The sequence below is a fragment of the Sceloporus occidentalis genome, unplaced genomic scaffold, assembly GCF_023333645.1.
Source record: "Sceloporus occidentalis isolate IW3139 unplaced genomic scaffold, rSceOcc1.0.p SCAF_4, whole genome shotgun sequence".
NCBI lineage: Eukaryota > Metazoa > Chordata > Lepidosauria > Squamata > Phrynosomatidae > Sceloporus > Sceloporus occidentalis.
In genome coordinates, this window is record NW_028316984.1 from 194,573,567 (window position 1) to 194,594,852 (window position 21,286).

The 21,286-nt window shown below is 41.2% G+C and overlaps 1 protein-coding gene across 3 annotated transcripts in view; it reads right to left on the minus strand.

Annotated features, from left to right (window-relative positions):
• Positions 1–21,286, minus strand: part of MNAT1 (MNAT1 component of CDK activating kinase) — a 187,023-nt gene that overhangs the window by 126,759 nt on the left and 38,978 nt on the right. For all 3 annotated transcript variants that reach the window (XM_089522769.1, XM_089522768.1, XM_089522770.1), the window contains exon 2: positions 5,426–5,578. In XM_089522769.1, the coding sequence (XP_089378895.1) occupies positions 5,426–5,578 (153 nt within the window). The remainder of the gene's footprint in view (positions 1–5,425; positions 5,579–21,286) is intronic.

Consider the following 21,286-nt stretch of genomic DNA (forward strand, 5'->3'; position numbering starts at 1 on the left):
GAATTCCTTAGAGACAGTAGCAAAAGCTGTATCAATTTGCCAATTTACATAATTGGAAAGAAAAACATTACATTTGAATTGTAACATTCATTCGAATTGTAACATTCATTCACATTGCAGCAGTCATTCCAAAGGAAAAAATATGCGCATAGACAGAGAAAAATAATTTAAAAAAAAATAAAATCCAAAGGGAAAAGGTCTCTGCTGAAGAGCAGAGGCTTGCCTTGCTGTAGCCCCCTGACCTGCCCTGAATTGGCCCTTCCTCCTGCTCACGTTCTATCTATATATATCTATATATCTATATATCTTTAGCAAAAAACACGCACATTTTTTGCCAAAAATAATTAAAAAAAAATAAAATCCAAAGGGAAAAGGTCTCTGCCAAAGAGCAGAGGCTTGCCTTGCTGTAGCCCCCTGACCTACCCTGACCTGACCCCGTCAGTCACCCCCTTTTTGCCTCCTGTCAACCTTTGCCTCCAGATCCCCTTTTTCCTTGGCTCTTTCCTCCTCCCCCTCCCCTCGGATGAGGGGAGGGAATGCTCTGACCTCTGCCCGCCCTCTGACCTTAATCCCTCCCTGAATTTGCCCCGATCATGATCGAGGGCAAGTTCATATTTCGCGGAACCCGGGTCTTTTCAGAAAAGATGGATTTTAGAATCGGGCCCAATACGAACTTCACGTGGAAGAATCTATTTCAAAACTGATTTAAAAGGTAGTGTGAATGGCCCCTGAGTCTATCCATCTGGCATGCAATCTTTATACCACCCTGTATCTTTCCTAGCATTATTGTTTTAGCCAATGAGTCATGTCTTCTTGTGATATGGTCAAAGTACAACAGCCTCAATTTGATCATCTTGTCCTCCAGGTAGAGTTCAGGTTTGATCTCCTCAAGGACCCCTTTATTTGTCCTTTTGGCTCTTCCACTGTATGCTCAGCACTTTTCTCCAGCACCACATCTCCAATGAGTTGACTGTCTTTTTATCCACTTCTTCACTGTTCAGTGCTCACATCTGTACATGGTAATGGGGAATATGAAGGACTGGACAATTCTATCTTTAATGCTCAGTTGTATATCTTTACACTTTAGGATCTTGTCTAGTTTCATTATTGCCCTTTCCATTCCTAGCCTTATTATTCCTTGACTGTAGTCGCTGTTCTGATCAGTGTATGATCCAAGATATGGGAAATCCTCAACTATTTTGATTTCTTCATTATCTAGGTTGAATTTATGTAGATTCTACATGGTCATTATTTTTGTATGTTCAGCAGCAAACCTGCCTTTCCACTTTCTTCTTTGACCTTCCTTACTAATTCTTTCAAGTCTATGATGTTTTCCATTAACAATATGGTGTTATCTGCATATCTGCTGATATGTTGATGTTCCTTCCCCCTATCTTCACTCCTCCTTCTTCTAAGTCTAAACCTGCTCTTTGTATGATATTTCCCACGTACGAGCTGAACAACTAGGATGAAAAATGCACTGTGGACTGATACCTAAACTCAATTTTTTCCACATTCCTCTCTACAGGGAAGGAAATGAATTGAAACTGGAGCATGTCCAAAGGAGGGCGACAAAAATGGTGAAGGGTCTGGAAACCATGCCCTATGAGGAACGCCTTAGGGAGCTGGGTATGTTTAGCCTGGAGAAAAGAAGGTTAAGAGGTGATATGATAGCCCTGTTTAAATATTTGAAAGGATGTCATGTTGAAGAGGGAGCAAGCTTGTTTTCTGCTGCTCCAGAGAACAGGACCCAGAACAATGGATGCAAGCTACAGGAAAAGAGATTCCACCTGAACATTAGGAGGAACTTCCTGACAGTAAGGGCTGTTCGGCAGTGGTATGCACTCCCTCGGAGTGTAGTGGAGTCTCCTTCCTTGGAGGTCTTTAAAGAGAGGCTGGATGGCCATCTGTCAGGGATGCTTTGATTTGGATTTCCTGCATGGCAGGGGGTTGGACTGGATGGCCCTAGTGGTCTCTTCCAACTCTACGATTCTATGATTCTATGAAAGTTTCGTTTCAATTTTAATTCAGATTGCTCAATATGAATGCAGGATATCTGAACAAGCATGTCTAATACCCTAGAGGCACCAGATCCTCTCTGATCTTGGAAGCTAAGCAGTGACAGCCCTGGTTAGTACTTGGATGAGAGACCACTAAAGAATACCAGGTGCTATAGGTTATAATTCAGAGGAAGGAACTGGCAAAGCCACCTATGAGTATTCCTTGTCTAAGAAAAAACTGTAAGTTGACATGCAGCTTGAAGGCACAATATAAATCAGCTGTTATCTTCAGTTAACTAATGCCTTCAATCTTGAACCCAAATGTGGGGAGGTAACTTTCCCTTATGATGATTGCTGTCTGGCTTTAAGTCATTCCTGAATTATGGTGACCCTAAGGCAAAACCTATCATATGGTTTTCTTGGTAAGTTTCTTTAGAAGGGGTTTGCCATTGTCATCCTCTGAGGCTGAAAGAGTGTGACTTGCTCAAGGTCACCCAGTGGGTTTCCAGGGTCGAGCCAGGATTCGAACCCTGGTCTCTCAGTATCTTACTCAAACCATCACACCATGATGGTACACCCTTACAGTTCCTTAAATCTATATGAATGAAGTAACTGACAATACATTATTACCAAACCAAAAGGAGAATAGACTAATTAGATTATCATTATTACTATTATTATTGCTTTCCAGAATAACTACACTAGGCCCTATAGGTAGGATGTAAGAAAGATAGGATCCTGGGGCTCATACTCCAAATAGGAGTGAATAGACAATGGAAAAAGAAAATGGAGGCGGGGGGGGGGGGGGGAGAGATAAGTAGAAGAGAATACTTAAATGCAGAAAAATAAATTGTCAAATACCATTTATTTATTTTGTAAATAAAACAGTGTGTAAATATGTTAAAAATTTGAACATTTGCACACATTACACTGCAGATTTGTCAACCAAACAGTTATAGTTCTATTTTTTTAAAGTCCTTCTTCTTAAAACACAAACAAAATATGTACACTCACTGTTCTACATATATTGACCAACAGAATCATAGAATCATAGAGTTGGAAGAGACCGCACGGGCCATCCAGTCCAACCCCCTGCCATGCAGGAAATCCAAATCAAAGCATCCCTGACAGATGGCCATCCAGCCTTTGTTTAAAGACCTCCAGGGAAGGAGACTCCACTACACTCCAAGGAAGGAGTGTGTTCCACTGTCGAACAGCCCTTACTGTCAGGAAGTTCCTCCTAATGTTGAGGTGGAATCTCTTTTCCTGTAGCTTGCATCCATTGTTCCGGGTCCTGTTCTCTGGAGCAGCAGAAAACAAGCTTGCTCCCTCCTCAATATGACATCCTTTCAAATATTTAAACAGGGCTATCATATCACCTCTTAACCTTCTCTTCTCCAGGCTAAACATCCCCTGCTCCCTAAGGCGTTCCTCATAGGGCAAGGTTTCCAGATCCTTCACCATTTTAGTCGCCTTCCTTTGGACACGCTCCAGTTTCTCAATGTCCTTTTTGAATTGTGGTGCCCAGAACTGGACACAATATTCCAGGTGGGGCCTGACCAGAGCAGAATACAGTGGCACTATTACTTCTCTTGATCTAGACACTATACTTTTATTGATGCAGCTTAAAATTGCATTGGCCTTTTTAGCTGCCGCATCGCACTGTTGACTCATGTTCAACTTATCGTCTACTTGGCCTCCTAGATCCTTTTCACGTGTACTTTCATTCAGCAATGTGTCTCCCATTCTCTATCTGTGCATTTCATTTTTCTGCCCTAAGTGCAGTACCTTACATTTCTCTGTGTTGAATTTCATTTTGTTAGCTTTGGCCCAGCTTTCTAGTCTATTCAGATCATTTTGAATGTTGATCTTGTCCTCTGGAGTATTAGCTATTACTCCTAATTTGGTGTCATCTGCAAATTTGATAAGTATGCTCCCAATTCTGTCATCCAGGTCATTGATAAAGATGTTGAATAGCACTAGGCCCAGGACAGAGCCCTGTGGGACCCCACTGGTCACTTCTCTCCAGAATGAAAAAGAGCCATTGTTGAGCACCCTTTGGGTTTGGCCGGTCAACCAATTACAGATCCATTTAACAGTTACTTTGTCTAGCCCACATTTTACAAGCTTGTTTGCAAGAATATCATGGGAAACCTTGACAAAGGCCTTACTAAAATCAAGATATACTATATCCACAGCATTCCCTTCATCTACCAAGCCGGTAATTTTATCAAAGAAGGAGATCAGATTTGTCTGGCATGACTTGTTTCTCTGAAACCCATGTTGACTCTTTGTGATTATGGCATTGCCTTCTAGATGTTCACAGACTCTCTGTTTAATGATCTGCTCCAGAATCCTTCCTGGTATTGATGTCAGACTAACTGGACGATAATTGTTTGGATCCTCTTTTTTTGCCTTTTTGAAGATAGGGAATATGGGCAATAAGTTGCTTCTAGGGGCTCCTTTATCATAAAATGTCTGCATGTTAACAATCAAGCTTTTAAATGTCCCAGCACAACAAGGCAATGCTAAAAGGTGTTTAGCCACCAGTCTGAAGAATTGAGAAGATTGCAACATGCAATGATGTACAGACATGTACAAATTAAAACAATTATTTTATTCTGCTTTGTACTAAAGAAGGTAATGATTAGACTGTTCATTATTGCTTTCCAGAATAACTTCTAATAATATTCTAGTAGAAATTTGTATCAGATAACAGATTCTTACCATGCAGCTTTGGGCCAAGATGTTTGTGTTAATGTAATTGTCACTGCTACAAACTGTACTAACTAAATTTGCTTTTACCCCATTGTCTGTTTCACACTGGCAACTATGTGGGCAGTATAATGTTTATACTTGAAGCTCCAATACTACACACCATGCACCTACAAATATGGCTTGTGTTTCCACATGCCATAATAAATCTGCTGGTTTTAAAGGTAAACCAGAGAAATGTAGTGGTTTGAATGGTGGACAAAAACTCTTGGAGACTAAGATTTGAGACCAAGACTCAGCCACAGAAATTCACTGAGTGACCTTGGGAAGTCACATTCTTTCAAGCTCATATGAACACAATGCCAAAGGTCTTCATGATAGATGTTGCCAAGAAAACCCATGATAGGGTTGTTTTAGGGTCATCATAATTCAGAAATGATTAGAAGGCACACAACAACAAAGTCTTAAAGGTACCACAGGACTCTCTTACCATTTCAGCTACAACAGACTATCATGACTGTCTCTTTAGAAATCAGTATGGACTGTAATCTTTGCTTAGCTTGGTCTCCATGGAAAGATGCCTTCAGAGAGTTTTTAATACATAATGGTTTATAGTACCATTATACATATCCCTTCCAGAAATATAGCTAAAGTTAAGTGTAACCTAAAAGGGCAAAACAGAGGAAGGTTCTCTTATTTACAATACTTACATTTTCAACACCTTCTTCCGGATTTCCACCTCCTTGTCAACAGCTGGGTCCTCAAAGAGTTGCACTCTGAAGTTGCTTTTCCGCAAAGGGGTGTCACACTCCTGGCAGTTCCCAGCCCCTCGGACAAACAGCAGCTCCACACAGCTCTCACAGCTGAAAGAGAAACCACCTGAGTGTAAAAATCTGACATTTTGCACTCAAACTTTAAGTAAATAAAAGAAAGCAACAAACAGCAGGCCCCTTCAGGCTTTATTTTCTACCTATGGCTTTTTTGAGGGAGGGGGGATGAAAGAGTTACCCTGCACATGATGCAAAAAAGAAGCGCTTACTTTGTATAAGTGAGAGTTTCCCGAGGAATAGTAAATTAATTTATTAGTGCAAGGAGTAATCCATGAAAATATACAACAAAGTAGATGTAAAACTGAGCCTTGTTGTGCTCATAAGCTGTTCGGGAGAAGTCCTTCTCTCTCTCCCACCTCCATCCTAGGCTGGCTTGCAGAGAATGCAAGAGAGGGTCTTCCTGGTGTCTGCTCCCAGATTTAGAACTCTTCTCCTTAGAGAAGCTAGTATGGCTTCCTCGTTGCTTTCCTTCTGCTGGCAGATGAAGACTTTCCAATTTCACCAGATTTTTATGAATTCACAGTGATAGGCTTATATAGGTGCAACTTTTTATATCCTGTCCTTTAATGAAATTTAAACTATAAACTCTGTGGGTATGGGTGGGTGTGCATTTTGATATTTGGTACGTTTAAAATCTGTACTGGTTTTAATAATTTGTAAGCCACCTTGAGTGCCATGCTTAGAAAAAAATGATATATGCCTGCATGTTATCAGCCAGTATCAACAACACCAATCATACCACATTAGCACCACCAATGCTAATACTAATAACATGGAAAGTGAAGGAAATTCTCATTCTCATTTCTTCACGCCTCTCCCTAACTTTTCCTCTTGCACCCCTTCTTCACCCTTTTCCTTCTCTCCCCCTGCTTATCTATATTCCTTCCCCTCCCCATACCAATTTGCAAGCTTTCCCTTCCCTCCCCTATCAAACTTTCTCCCCACACCAACCACTTTTCTCTAACTGGTGGCAAGGAAAGAAAGACCCTTTGGGACAGTGCTATTCAAAAATTGTGGTCTGCAGCCTGGGGCTCATCCATAGGCCATCACACCTTTTGGGTTGTGATGAATTTCCTGGAAACTATGGCGGGATACATACCACCATTTAGTACGTATAGGATACGTACTAGGGTTAGGAAGGGGCGGTGCTTCCGCACCCCCCTAACCCTAGTACGTATCCTATACGTACAAGATGGTGGCGCCCCTTCCACATGGGCGCCGCCATCTTTATGTATCGGACGCTGAGCGTCCGTACGTGTCGCAGCCTTTATGACGTAGCGAGTGCGCCCCTGGCGCCTCGCTACGTCACAAACGCGACTGAAAAAGAAGCTCCATTTTGGAGCTTCTTTTTCGGTCCGCGCGGGAGCCGCACCGTCTGAAGGCTCCGGCTCCCCCACGGATCTACCGGCGGCGGCTTGTACCCTGCCTATATGAATATAATAATAATAATAATATGGCACAAATATGGTACTAGTTCCAAACACATAGCAGGTGAAACCTGTCTGACACACCAGATAATTTGAGAAGTACTTCTTTGAGAGCCCCTGCCTTCCAGTCCCTAAGAACAGAGGCTTCAGAAAACCTCCCCAAGTCAGTTGGACCATGCAAGGAGGCACTAGGTGACATAACCCTCTCCTACCAACACTCCTATCCCACACAAACATACTCACAAATGGGTATCTGCTTGAGCTGTGGCTCCAAGGTAACCTACATAAACAAAGGTAATCATCTCTACTACTAGAGGCCTTGCAGTGAGCTGAGCATTCTGCAAACATTTTCGTTCAAACCACTGAAATTCTAGGGCTTTGAAAAGAAGTGATGTAGGCTACTCTGAACCTCTGCCTCTTCTGCAAGGGGGGGGGGGATGTTCTTTGCTACCTTTCAAATCACCTTGCCATCCTTTACTTTGTGGCTTCAGCAACTGTTATGGCTATGAAGCTTAGAAAGAGTGATAGCAATGACTTATATGACTACAGTGGATCCTTGTTATACGCTGGGGTTTGGTTCCAAGATCCACCGTGTATAACAAAATCCGTGTATGCTCAAGTCCCATTAAGTATAATGACATAGCAAAATGGTGTCCCTAATAGAAAATGGAACATCAAGGTAAATTTATACTTTTTTGGAACATTTTCAAACCGTGTATGCTTAAATCCGTGTATAACAAATCCGTGTATAAGAAGGGCCGACTGTACTCCGGTGCATAGTAGCTGATCCCTCTTCCAAAGCCTGGGAATGTTACAATCCGTAGGGTAACTGGCAATGAGTTATAGTACTTTGGCGCCACTTTGGCTGTAATGGCTACACCCCAGGGAATCCTGGGATGCGTAGTTTGAGGCACAAGAGCTCCCTGACTGAGCATTCTAAATATAACATGAAAATATAGATCCCAAGATTCCATAGGATAGAGTCATGGTAGCTAAACTGAGACCTACAACTGTGAAGCGTGAAGAAAATTACAGATGGTGGAGCCTTCCAATCTGTGTTATGCTCCATCAGTTGGCAACTGGAGCAGCAGACTGGGTGAATTCCTCTCTCATAAGTCTGCTACTCACTCTGGATAAAGGGCAGAATGGCTGGCTTGGGGGCAAACCGATAAAACATGCCTCACCCCTGATCTACAAAGTCAAGAAACAAAACAATAAGTAGTTTCAGAAGGTCATAGTGAGCAAGTTAGACTGGATTTAAGAAGGAAGAAAAACTTTTGTAATACATGATTACAGTATATGTATGCAGGCTAATAAACCAACTAAACCACTATGTTTGGTCTAAAGGAAATGTACAGATAGAGAGTGGGGGAGGGAAAGGCAAAAAAGAAAATGAAATTTGCACAAATCAGATAGCCACATCCTAAGTCCAAAATCTACATGCAGAGCTTTGGTTTGTACCCATGTAAACTTGAGTTGTACCTATGAAATTTCAGAAATGTAACTTTGTTGGACTACATCTTCTCGAATGCTGACTGGGGAAATCTGGAAGTTGCAATTCAAAATGAAACTTAACTAGCCAGCTCCAATTCTAATGCATACAAAGCTGCCATTGCACATTGTATTTTACAGAGTAGTATCATCAGTAACAGAGTTGGGTCCTTGACCAAAGGAGTTTGAAAATTAATTTTGATCAAGGGCAGAAAAAGGGAGGTGCAATTTTTAATTCTTGTTGTTGTTGTTGTTAGCTGCCTTCGAGTTCCAAGGGCCAACTGTATGTAACACAAAGGCTTTAAAAAAAAGAAGTGGGTTTTGATCAGCAGAAAAAAGATATAAGCAACTTTTACAGCAAGTTCCCTGCACTGCAGGATGCCAAAAGAGAAGATGGGCAAAGCTACCCAAGAAAGAAGGATACTTGCAATGCTAAGGTGGCAGATTTGGAGGAGAAATAAATGGCCATGAGCAGAGACATAAACTGGAATATGAGGGTGGAGACATTGGGTGGGGCATAGCAATAAAGAATATTAGTGCTCCTCTACTTCCATAATTTTCCTTCTTACACCCGATCCCCATGAGAGAGGAAACACAGGGATGGTATACATCTGCATCTCTTGGTGTAGAATTTAATTGAAGAAGAAGTTACAGTCAGCCCTCCATATCCTCAGCTTTTTATCCACAGATTCAACCATCCCTGCCTTGAAAATATTTAACAAATCAAAGCACACTCTTCAAACTATATGAGCAAAAGGAAGATGGTTCAGTAAGACATGAAGACAATTGTGTTGCTGTTTAAATTATTTGTGTATTTTATGATAAAATTCAATAAAGTCTATTATCAAAAAAAATAAACAAATATATAAATTCCAATAAGCAAAACCTTGATTTTGCCATTTTCTGTAAGGGACACCATTTCACTATGCCACTGTATTTAATGGGACTTGAGCATGCATAGAATTTGGTATCAACGGGGGTGGGGGGGGTCCTAGAACCAAACCCCAGTGGATATCAAGGGCTCACTGTACTGTATTTAATTTCTCCACCTATACACACACACACACACACACCCATCTGGTAATCTGACTGAGGCAAATCCTGTTTGAATGGTCCTGCGGTCTCTTTCACCCTGAGTTGTATGCCAATGCTAAGACGAAAACAAATACTTACACCTGTATCCTTTGCTAAACTCTCCTGCCTTACCAAAAAAATATTATGGGAACAAGGAGAACTAGTTCACCAGATATACAACCAGTTTGATATCAATTAGCAGAGCTAGTCTCCCTTACATAAGTTCCTGGACAGAGCGGGTTTGCTCCTACATTGTCTACAGTGGTGTCCCTGAAAATGCTCATGCCAAAAAAGAGTCTGGATGGCCATCTGTTGGGAGTGCTTTGATTGTGTATCCCTGCATAAAAGGGCTTGGAGTGGATGGCCCTTGTGGTCTCTTCTGACTCTATCTGATATTCTATCAGTGAATATAAGAATCATTTTGTAGGTCTGGAGGGTGCTGCAACTGGCCCTTCTATCTCTACCCCACTCCAAATCTAGCACACCAAAGATATAAATAGGACTCTCTTTCAACAATAGGAAATGACTGCAACAGGTGCTGTGCTGTATCCTTTGGTAAAGCAATAGTGTTCCAGAAAGGGTGAGGTTTTTATGCCTGCAGAGCTCCAGGGGGGTGGATTGGTGGGTTATCCAACAGGTTTGCCCCATCATCAAGCAGACTGTAATGCGGGAAATGCACCTGTGGAACTTCCTAAACGCTTTGACACAGGCAGTTATTCTGTTCCTCTCAGAATAAGAGTGTGTCAACATTTGCACAATGGAATCTGATGCAAAGGAATACTTGGTGGCAAACCTAGGGGGGTGGGTTTGTTGGAACTGCAACTCTGGAGACCAGGATTCGATTCCCTGCTCAACCATGAAACCCACTTGGACAAGTTACATGTTCTCAGCCTTAGAGGAAGGCAATGGCAAACCTCATCTGAACAAATCTTGCCAAGAAAACCCCATGACAGATTTGCCTTAGGAAAGCCACAAGTCAGAAACAATTTCAAGGTATACAACGACAACAACAATGTGCTAAAACCTGATGCAAAGGAGAGACAGAGTCTGGGTGTATGGAAAAGAGTTTTATTTTAAGAAATAGCTACTACAGACTACTGTATTTATGGCAATAAAAGTTTTTCCCCTCCCAATATATCTGAGGCCCATCTCTCCTTTCTATAAAGTTTTATTGGATGGTTCCAGTTTCTTCTGCTAATGTATGAAACGGCTCACAAAATAGGAATCCAAGAAGCTCCCTTCAGGCAGCTTCTTTCCTAGCCCTATCCAGAAGATCCCTGGTACTCCCAGAATGTCTGCCTTCTGAGTACTACCAAGGCCCAACCCAGCTTAGATTCCAAAATAAGTCAAGACCAGATGCGTTCAGGTTAGGATAGTAGCAGGAATACGACTTTTGCAACTTCCAGAAAAATTAGCAGCCCACAATGTGTACTTCCCAACCATCCCGGTGTTTAGTGCTGGATTTATCATAAACTACATGAAGTACTGTTTCTGGTCTGAGATGGGCATCTAAATAATTATTCTTAAATTAACCATGCTATTGAGTCTCTTAAACTTAACATATCTTGGGTCATCAAGAGTCTTAATCTTGCTTAGCCTGTAACCATCTCTATCACACATTGTTATTGCTTGCTGTCAAGTTGACTTTGATTTATGACAACCCTATCGGAGTCCAGTCATCAACAGCCCTATTCAGGTCTTGCAAACACTAGGCATTCATGTCATCTCTTGATATGCCTAAAGTACAACAGCCTCAGTTTAGCCAGTGTTACTTCTAGTGAGAACAAGCCAGGAACTAAAAATGGGGACCATAATAGGAACAGGAGTCTCTGCTTCAGGTCTTCACTGAGGGATGCAACTCATTAAATGACTGAGAGATACATGCCATCTCTCAGAACCTATCTTACAGGGCTGTTGGGAGAACTAAAGTCAGGGAAACCATGTTAGCTACTCTGAGCTCCCTAGAAAAACTAAAAACAAAAATGCAGAAGACAAGGCCAATGAAATGATACTATAATTGAGGAAGTCTTCCCAATACCTTTTTACTGTCTTCAGCAGGGAGATTTATTCAGCACTAAAGACACAGTATATATGGTACACAATGCTATCAAATCTAGAGTCATTTGTACTTTACAAATGGTAACAGTTAGAGTAGAGGCAATTTTGCATTTGGCTAATTGCTGAATCAATTCTGCAGATGAAGAGAGCCAACATGTCTTGGGAATAACTTTATAACTGCATCATATCAGCCTTCCATCTTACATCTACCCTACAGACTCTAAAGGGGGAAGGGAAAGTAAATGTTGAGCCCTTCCCAACTTATACAAGCTTTGTCATAGTCATCCGGAGAGGATTTTTGCTTGCCACAGGCTAGTGTTTTTGGCAAGCCAACATGAGTATTCAAATAAATATAGATATTTGGATTGCTCATCACATTCTCTCAGGAATAGGTAAGTCCCTTCTTTGTAGATGCCACTTGCAGTTCAACAGTGTTTGTGGAATAAGTTGAAATGTTTTCCACGACCTAGTGAACAAAGCCAAAAAGTTCCTTTGTTGCAATAGCACACATATTTTAAAAAACACTGCACAGTGCCCCAAAAATAAAGCTGTTAGGTAGCATTGGGAATAAATTATATATCCATCATGCTTGTCTCTTGTCCTTCTTAGCATGATCTAAAGGCAGTTTATACTGAGTTGCTTTTCAATTGCTACATTTTGATCTGATCCATCCTCCAGATTTCAGGAAGCATGACTAGTCTACACACACACACACACACACACACACACACACTTTTTACCTTTAAAACTTGTGTGACAGGTTAAGGTCATCCAATAAAACTTCTGGGGGGGAGGGGGAGATCTTGAGTTGACCCTATCAGTCTTTCTGCTCTACCCATTATACCACTCTATATTTTCCAGCGTATCACATTTTATTTTCATAAAAACCCCAAAAATGATAGCTGAGATCCTTCATCCACATACAGATTTATGCATTAATTGTGCTTCCCAACCCTTATGGTGAATGGCAATGTTGCTCAACTGAAACAAGACATGAAATGCACTACCAAATGTGAAATCTGCATCCATATGCCACGCATACTTGCAAGCACAAAGGCACTGCATGTGTAACTCTGCTTTTGCAAACCTGAACTCGGCATGGACAGTATATCAGACAAAAATGTCTAACCACTTCTGTAGAAAAACTTACATATGCAAAAGACACCAACAGGATTCCAGACAATAATTTAGAACAGCACAGGGATGCAGAGATTTTAGATACATAGTTTTACATGTTTATAATTCAGATTTGCAATGCGTTACTTTAGATATTTGTAATTTGCATTGTTAGATATTTGTGATATCTTTCGAGGAACGGCAGAGTATAAACTGAATGAAATGATAAATAAATAAATAAGCAAACTAGTAAAGCAGCACATTTCATGTGCCCAAGTTCCCTAAGGGTATTCAGTTATGAAAGCCACTGATTTATGAGAAAACCAGCTAAAATTTGCTGAAATCATTCCGCTTACAACTGTAAGACAGCAGAGGGGTAGTTCATACAAAAAAAAGTCTCTGCTCATCTACCTCCTGCACAACTGAACAAAATTGGCAAGAATGGGTACTGGAGTGGGGAATGTGAATTAAGGAGGAAGGCTAATGTCTCTGGTGCCATGGTTTACATGGCTTTGCATATTCAACCTAAATATTTGGATGACAACTTCATTGTATTCAAGCAGACTTCAGAAACATATTTCAAGTGCTTGCTCTCTCTTCTCAGATAACAACTGAGTGCACATTAAAGGGACAAGGGACTGTTTAAAGCTGTACAGTTCTTCTGGAACATTTGGGATGGTCCAGAAGCAAGGTTACCAAATGGAGTTACAGAAGGGAGACCACCAGTTCGCCAAAAAGGAAAATTTCTGCGAGTTCCTGAACAAATTTACTATCATATGTCCAATTCTTACCTCCTCTTTTACAAAGTAAAAACTTTATAGATTTGGGTGCCAGGTTCTGTGCCACTACAGATATTACTACCAATTACTGCTGCTGTAAACCATCACTTTGCTAATTATGCACACAATTTGGGAGGGGGGAATCACAAGCTGAATTTTCTGCATGACACTCTTATTTGAACTCTTACCACTTGGTTTATAATTTTTGTTCCCTAAACATGTGTATATAGGGAAATCTGTTTTATAGAGTCTTATAAACACCGATTAGAGAGAACAAGAGAGAAAACCAGCCAGTGTATCTACTCTTCAGCATAATAGGTAGCATGGGGTTTTCTTGGACAGGGATGAACATACTGTCCTGAAAGAACAACACACAGGTCAGTTCCTCAGGAAGTAGACATTTGATGGAATGTAGCATGTAGAAGGATCTGGGTTCATTCTGTGAGTCTGGAGCTATAGAATCGATTCCAAGCTCTCAATAATATCAGACTTGATGAGGAATAGCAACAAGAGCAACTGTGTCAGTCCTCAAAGAACACGCAAGTAATCTTAAAAGATTCTGCACATGGAATGGCCCCTGCCAATCCTCAGAGATGTGTAGTGGTGGTAGGGGACTCCCTGCTAAGAAGAACAGAGGCAGAGGTTTGCAGGCCTGACAAGATGACCACAGACTGAACATGAATCTGCAATGTGATGCAGTAGCTAAGAAAGCCAAAGCAATTCTAGGCTGCATCAACAGAAGAATACTGTTGAGATCAAGGGCAGTAATATTACCACTCTATTCTGCTTTGGTCAGATCTCACCTGGAATATTGTGGTCAGTTCTGGGCATCACAATTCAAAAAGGATGTAGACAAGTTGGAGCGTATCCAGAGGAGGGCAATCAAAATAGTAAAAGATCTGGAAACGATGCCTAATGAGGAACAGCTTAGGGAGCTGGGTATATTTAGCATGGGAAAGCAAAGGTTAAGAGGTGACATGAAAGCCATTTTTAAATATTTGAAAAGATGTCATATTGAGGATGGAACAAACTTGTTTTCTGCTGCTACAGAGAGTAGGACACAGAATAATACATTTAAGCTATAGGAAAAGAGATTTCACCTAAACTTTAGGAAGAACTTCTTGATGGTAGGAGCTGTTTCATAGTGCAATATGCTGCCTTGGATTGAAGTGGAGTCCCTTCTTTGGAGGTTTTTAAACAGAGGCTGGATGGCCATCTGTCAGGAGCGCTTTGATTTTGTGTTCCTGCATGGCAGAATGGATTGGGACAGGCTGGCCCTTGTGGTCTCTTCCAACTCTATGATTGTACGAGTACGATCACATATTTGCATCAGCAAATGCTTTAGGCATTTGCTGAATGTAAAAATGATTTTGTACAAACCAACCAAGAAAATCCAATAAATGCTGTGCTCAGCGAAGGACAGGGGAGACCCTCTCACAGCCGCAGGGGTTTACCGCATACCATGCAGCTGCAGACAAGTCTACATAGGGAACACCAAACACAGTGTTCAAACACAAATTGAGGAATATAAGAGACACTGCAGACTGGGTCAGCCAGAAAAATCAGCAGTAGTAAAACATGTTATAAACCATCCTGGACATAAAACATGAAATTCTGGACCATGCCAACAACTATCATGTCTGAATGCATAGGGAAGCCATTGAAATCCATAAACACCTGGACAACTTCAACAGGAAAGAAGAAACCCTTAAAGTAAATAAAGGTGCTTTACAGACCGCCCAAAAGGGCGGTCTGCCGGCACCCGTGTTTGCTGTGCAGGGGAACCGCAGCAGACAAACTGCGCAAAACGTGGGTTCTTCTTGTGGTGCCATTGTGACGTCACAAGGCGCCAATGGCGCCCTTGCGACATCACAAGGGTGCCAAGACGTGCAGACGCTAGGCGTCCATCACGTCAAAATGGTGGCACCCATCTGTATAGGGCGCTGCCCTCGTTACGTGCAAGGGGCAAGGCACATCAGGAAGCGCCCCCCTTGCAAGTAATGATGGTGCCCGATAGGGCCCATCGGGAACACGCCAAAGTTTGGCTACCAGTCCAGAAGAACACCAAAATCAAGAACCAGCAAGTACAAATGAGAAATCACTCAGGGTAAGGGGGGGTCCCAGCAGAAAATGGATCATTAATTAAATAGACACCCTGAGGCCTTGCCATTCAACAACTGAACAATACACAGATTAACATGTCGAATCGCTTCCCCTCAACCAACAGTATATATACCCCACTCTCTTCCATGTCAGCATTCTTTGAAGATGCCAGCTGCAGCTGCTGGTGAAACATCAGGAATAAACTTTTTTAGAACGTGGCCTCATGGCCCAAAAAACCCACAAAAAACTATAATTTTTAATATTTTAAAACATGAAACAAAGTTTATGCACACTGAAACAATCAGAAAGCAAAGGTGTCACTGTCTCAGCCACCCATGTGGACAATTTTGGATTTTGCAATATTTCCGAATTCTGGATAAGGCGGACTCAACCTGTATGATATGATATTCCTTCCAGTGAATCAATAAGGGAAACACGTGCACCTACTCCTCATAACCATTAAAAAAGATCTATTATTATATGAGAAAAACAAGCACTTGCACAATATGTATGCCACGCCAGGTTAAACACAAGTGCAAAATAAAATCAAAAATGGAAAATTTACCCAAAGTACAAACAAGAAGGACCACTTCAAAATCCATTAGCATGTTGAACAAACAGACATGGCAACACACCCCAAGAAAAAGGTCACTTTTAGTACATATCCTCCCTGCATGGGAAAGGAGTTGGCAGCAGAATGAAGCTTCTAAAAATGAGCAAGGATGGTTGCAAAAGTCTGCACCTTTGTCCCCAAACATCATCTACTTCAGTCTGTCTGAAATTCATTCCAACACCAGTTGCCTCAGGGTTGGCACTAGCCAATACAAACAGCTCTGATAAAAGACAAGTTGAAAAATCAAGAATGCTGCTTCTAGCAAGGGGCCAGTTCATTGCACAACTTCCTGCACAGTGGGAAACGTACAGCCAATTCTTCTGGTTTTCTTGTAAAGACTCTCAAAGATTGTACAACTGTTTACCTACTTATTTCACCCATGCTGCATGAGAAAAACACTTAAAACCCACGAAGTCTCTTACTTTTCTAATACCAAAGTAAAAGGTGTGTCTCTATTTACCTTACTCAAGCTACCCAACAACTGCACCTGATTCTACAGGACTTTTACCTTTCAGTAGACTTCCCTCTACAATTGAATCATATCCCAATGGTTCTATCACTATTTTTTTTTACAGGGAAGACAGAATAGGTCAAATGATGTGAGTTGGACTTAGTGGTAGTCTCAAAAAACTGAAGACCATGAATGTATGACCCTTCCAAGCAATTCTCCAAGTTCAAATCTAGACCGCACATCACATTTTAAAAGGTTCCAAGATCTCACAATGATTTTGGCCTCTCTTCAAGTGAGAATGCTTGGGACCAGGGGTTCTAGATCACAATATATAGAAACTTCTTGAATCTCCCTTAATATACTCAGCTTTAAGCTAAAAATCTTACTTAGAAGGGCTTCAAAAGCTTCAAGAATCTGGGATCAATCAAAGTGCTTTCTTTCCTTCAGCATTTCAAAGAATTAGCCATCCCATTTATAAACCCTACTTGAGGGCTGAGGCACACACAACAGGTATAATGTAGAGTTGCGAAGACAAAGGAAGAGAGTGATAGAACATCCTAAGTAGTGACAGACAACATGATAACTTCCAGATGTTGCTAAAGTGCTGCCCCCATCAGCCCCAATCTAGGCCTATGATGGTAAGAGCTGTTGTCCAAACATGTCTGGAGAGCCACATGTTAGCTACACCTGAAAGGAAATGGATTTTAAAAACAAAAATAAAAATATTTATATACTAATTAGAGACAGAGTTATGTCATTTTGTAATATCCTGAACAAAGGGTACATGATTACACATCAACAATTTATTCCTCTCCAGAGCAGGAAAACTACAGAAAATGCCCTTTCGCTTGTAAAATTTGAAGGAAAGACACCAAAGGGCCCCCATTTGTTTCAAAGAGAGAGTAGATGGCAATCTATTGGCTTCAAACTGACAACATGTACTTAAAGGTTGTGTCAGGCTGGTGTAACCAGCTCTCCAAACCTCTGCCTATTCTCTCGTCCCTGCTCCTTTCTCTGCTGCCCCTACCAAAAGCCCAGTGAGATGGCACACTTCCACAATAATCACCATGCTATTGTCACTACATTTATTTTATAAGGTTGCACACCCATGTGAGAAATGATGGCAACAAGAGACTAGCTGATAGAAGAGACAAATATTAACTCCTAGACAGCATGGACAGCCCCATTCTGTTTGAGGAACCATTTCAGTTATAATCCAAAGAATAACTCTTTGAAAGCTCTGACTTAACTGAATGGTACCAGAGCAGAAACATGATGAGATTGGAGCAGGAGCCAATGCTCATGTCTGTGGGTTTCTATGCATAAAAAAGAGGGAGAGATTGTTTTAAACTAGAATCAATAGAGCTTGCTGCCAAGGCAGCATAAAAATGTGGCAAAAATCAATCCCTAGATCACCTGCTTTGATATCTCAGTTTGCATGCAACACAGAAGACATATACTAAACAGATGGGCCAATACAACTCCATGGAAAAACTGGCCTTTACAGCCTCAGGATTTGTTGTCTCTGACTGGTTCAGAGTTCATTCTTCCCAATATATTTCTTCTTTGTCCTTCAATAAATGTAGATAAAAACAGAAACCAAAACTTGACTTTGCAATGGAACCTGGAGTGTCTCTTTTTCTCTGATGATACTGTCACCTCTTAAAACGTGAGTTCCACAAACAATCTCGTAGATAAGTGCTACTCAGAATGACAGTCCATGGACTGGTTCCCATCTACAGGCCACTGGCTGCCTGTCTACAGCAAATTTCCAGAAAATTATGCAAATATAATAATAATATAGCACAGACATGGTACCTACCTCATCCCCTTGGGGGGAAGATGCTTATTTGCCACATCAGATATTTTGAGAAGCAATGATTTAGATTGCTTTCTTGGTGAGGGCAGCATGCATGAGAGGACATGAAGGAAAGCCTTGTTTTGATTTGGTTATGGGATGTTTGCAGAAAAAACAGAGCACAGATTTTCCTTATCATCTGTTGAAAAGGCTGCAGAACTTGTGAGGTTCCAAGCAAAGTGTGGGCCACCAGCTGCGTCTGATGGTCTGATAGGTGTTCACTTCTATGATCCCACAGAGAAAACAATCACAAGGGTTTTCATGAATTTATGTACAGATTGGAGCAAGTCTCATTATATTAGAACTCTCAATCTCTTATCTTCATTTCTCATTCTATTAGAACTCGGCAGTATCACCTGAAGCTGAATGGTGGGAGATTCAGAAAAGATTAAAGAAAGTACAGTTGGCCCTCCACATTTGTAACTTTGACTTTTGTGGATTTGCTTATTTGCAGTTTTAATTAGTATGTTCTCTCTAGGAATGTCTAGGTTCTCCAGCGCAACTCTGCCAGAAGTTCACCATAGAGTTGTGCTGGAGAACCTTCTCTAGGCATTTGTAGGTCTTCCAGTATGATCTCTGGTAGATGTTGACCACAGAGTTGCACTGGAGGACCTGGAGATTCCTAGAGAGGTGTTCCCTTTCGTAAAAGAAATGATGCGTTATTTTTCCACATTCACGGAGGTCTTTCACTCCTAACCCCAGCGAATGTGGAGGGACCACTTTATCTCCCTTAAACTGTGAATAGCTAAATTACAGCACCTGCTACCACAATGTATGGAAGAATTTAAGGCAATTGGCAAGTGGCTTGGATGGATTTTAAAGGCTATTGGCAAATTAAAAGTCAAATGGCAACTGGCAAGTTCCCAGAGGCAACTGGTTTGCCACTGTGTGAAGAAAATGGTGAACTCAAGAGACTTTTGCCTTGATTCAAGAGGGCTCTTCTTGAGCTGTCAAGCTCAGCCAGTGGACTGGACTAAACTAAACTTGGTAGGCCACCAGTTGTTAAGCCTTCCTCTCCAGTTATGAGGAATCAAAAGCACCCCTTTTATGACATGAAAGTGGCCAGATTCAGGATTCTGAACAGGTGCACAGACCACATAAAGTACATTGAGAGACCCTCCCATCAATGATGGGCCATATGTTGCCCACCCATGATGAAACCGATTTCATCCATTACTGCCAATGACACCATCTCTTGCCATATGCAGCTCTTGCCTAGGGGAAACCTTCCAACTTATGCTGATCGTAATTAGCAATCTCAAGCACTCACATGTCTTCATTTAATGCTGGGATTTTTTTAAAAAAGCCTTTTCATAAATCTTTCAGATCCCCATTAGGGAAGCCCGCTTCCTTAATTTTCTAGCTTTTATCTAGAGCCAAGCTGCTTTCAGTCTTTAAAAACCACAGGCAGCTGGAAGGAGGGAGGAGAGAAAGGTGTAAGGATTTACACTGTTGTGTCAAGCTTCTAAAATAGGAAAACAGGACTCCACTGAAGAATGCATCTCATCCTCAGCTCATGTACTTGCAAAAGGGCAAGCAAGGCAGAAAATATTTTCAGAAGAACATTGGTCATTGAGGGGAAGGCCCAAAGAATACAACAATCCATGGTGTTTCACTGAAGTTAGCACTGTATGTCTAACAATGGATTTTTAAGAGAGAGAGTGTGTATTTGCCACTGCTGAACTAATTCTAAGGAGTTGGAGGTTATTACAAAGAGATCTTCTATATTGGATTTCTTTCTGCAGTTAGAATGTTTACCAACAATCATCAATCCAACTTTTAAAAGTAATGTCTGTATTTTATCTATTTTGTATTTCACTCCTATCATAAACAATGCTATCAAATTGCATGAAAACTCAGAGTACAGTTACTAGCAAGAGGCAACATTGCAAAGGAACACACTGTTAACATTACAAGCATCAACATTTGTGTTCATTAAACCATAGGGTTGCCATAATTCTCTACTAAAAACCAGGACAAATGTAGGACAAAATTTAGACCAAAAGTGTAGGACATTTAAGGTCCTCCATTTTCTTAAATGTCCTACATTTTGGGCTAAATTTTATCCTACAATTGTCCTATATTTTGGTCTAAATTTTGTCCTACATTTTGTCCCGGTTTTTAGTAGAGAATTATGGCAACCCTACGCTAATTTCACAGGAGGCTTTAACAACAGGAGGTCTCCATCACCTCTTCTTCTAGTATGGCCTCCACTGTGACTTCCCACTAAGTTCACACTACTGTAAAGCCATTACTGGAAGAACAAGGAAGAGGAAAATTAAAGCAAGTCATTTCTGTTTTATCTGACAACTTTATAAGATGTTGCTCACAGGAAGGTCCCTGTAGATCCAGACACTCAGATCCCATTGTAGAAGGAAACCCCAGAAACCCTTACATTCTCTGCCATTGTTATGTTCTTGCTACATGCCTTCAAGTTGTTTGACTTATGGCAATCCTAAGACAACCCTATCATTGGTTTTCTAGGGCAGAGTGTGTGTGACTCACCCAAGGTCACCCAGTGGATTTCTATGGCTAAGCAAGGAACTGAACCCTCATCTCTAGAGTCCAAGTCCAATGCTCAAACCACTATTTTCTACCATACTGCGGGCAAATCTCACTGCACAGAACCTGGAGACAATGGCTGAAATTTTTAAATATATGTTTCTAGACCTCGTTTTTTTCAAACTCTTTGAAAGAACCATATCATTACTCTCAACACTCTTGGGAATTACAATTCTCAAAGTTGGAGAGTGTGGAAGGAAATCCCACAA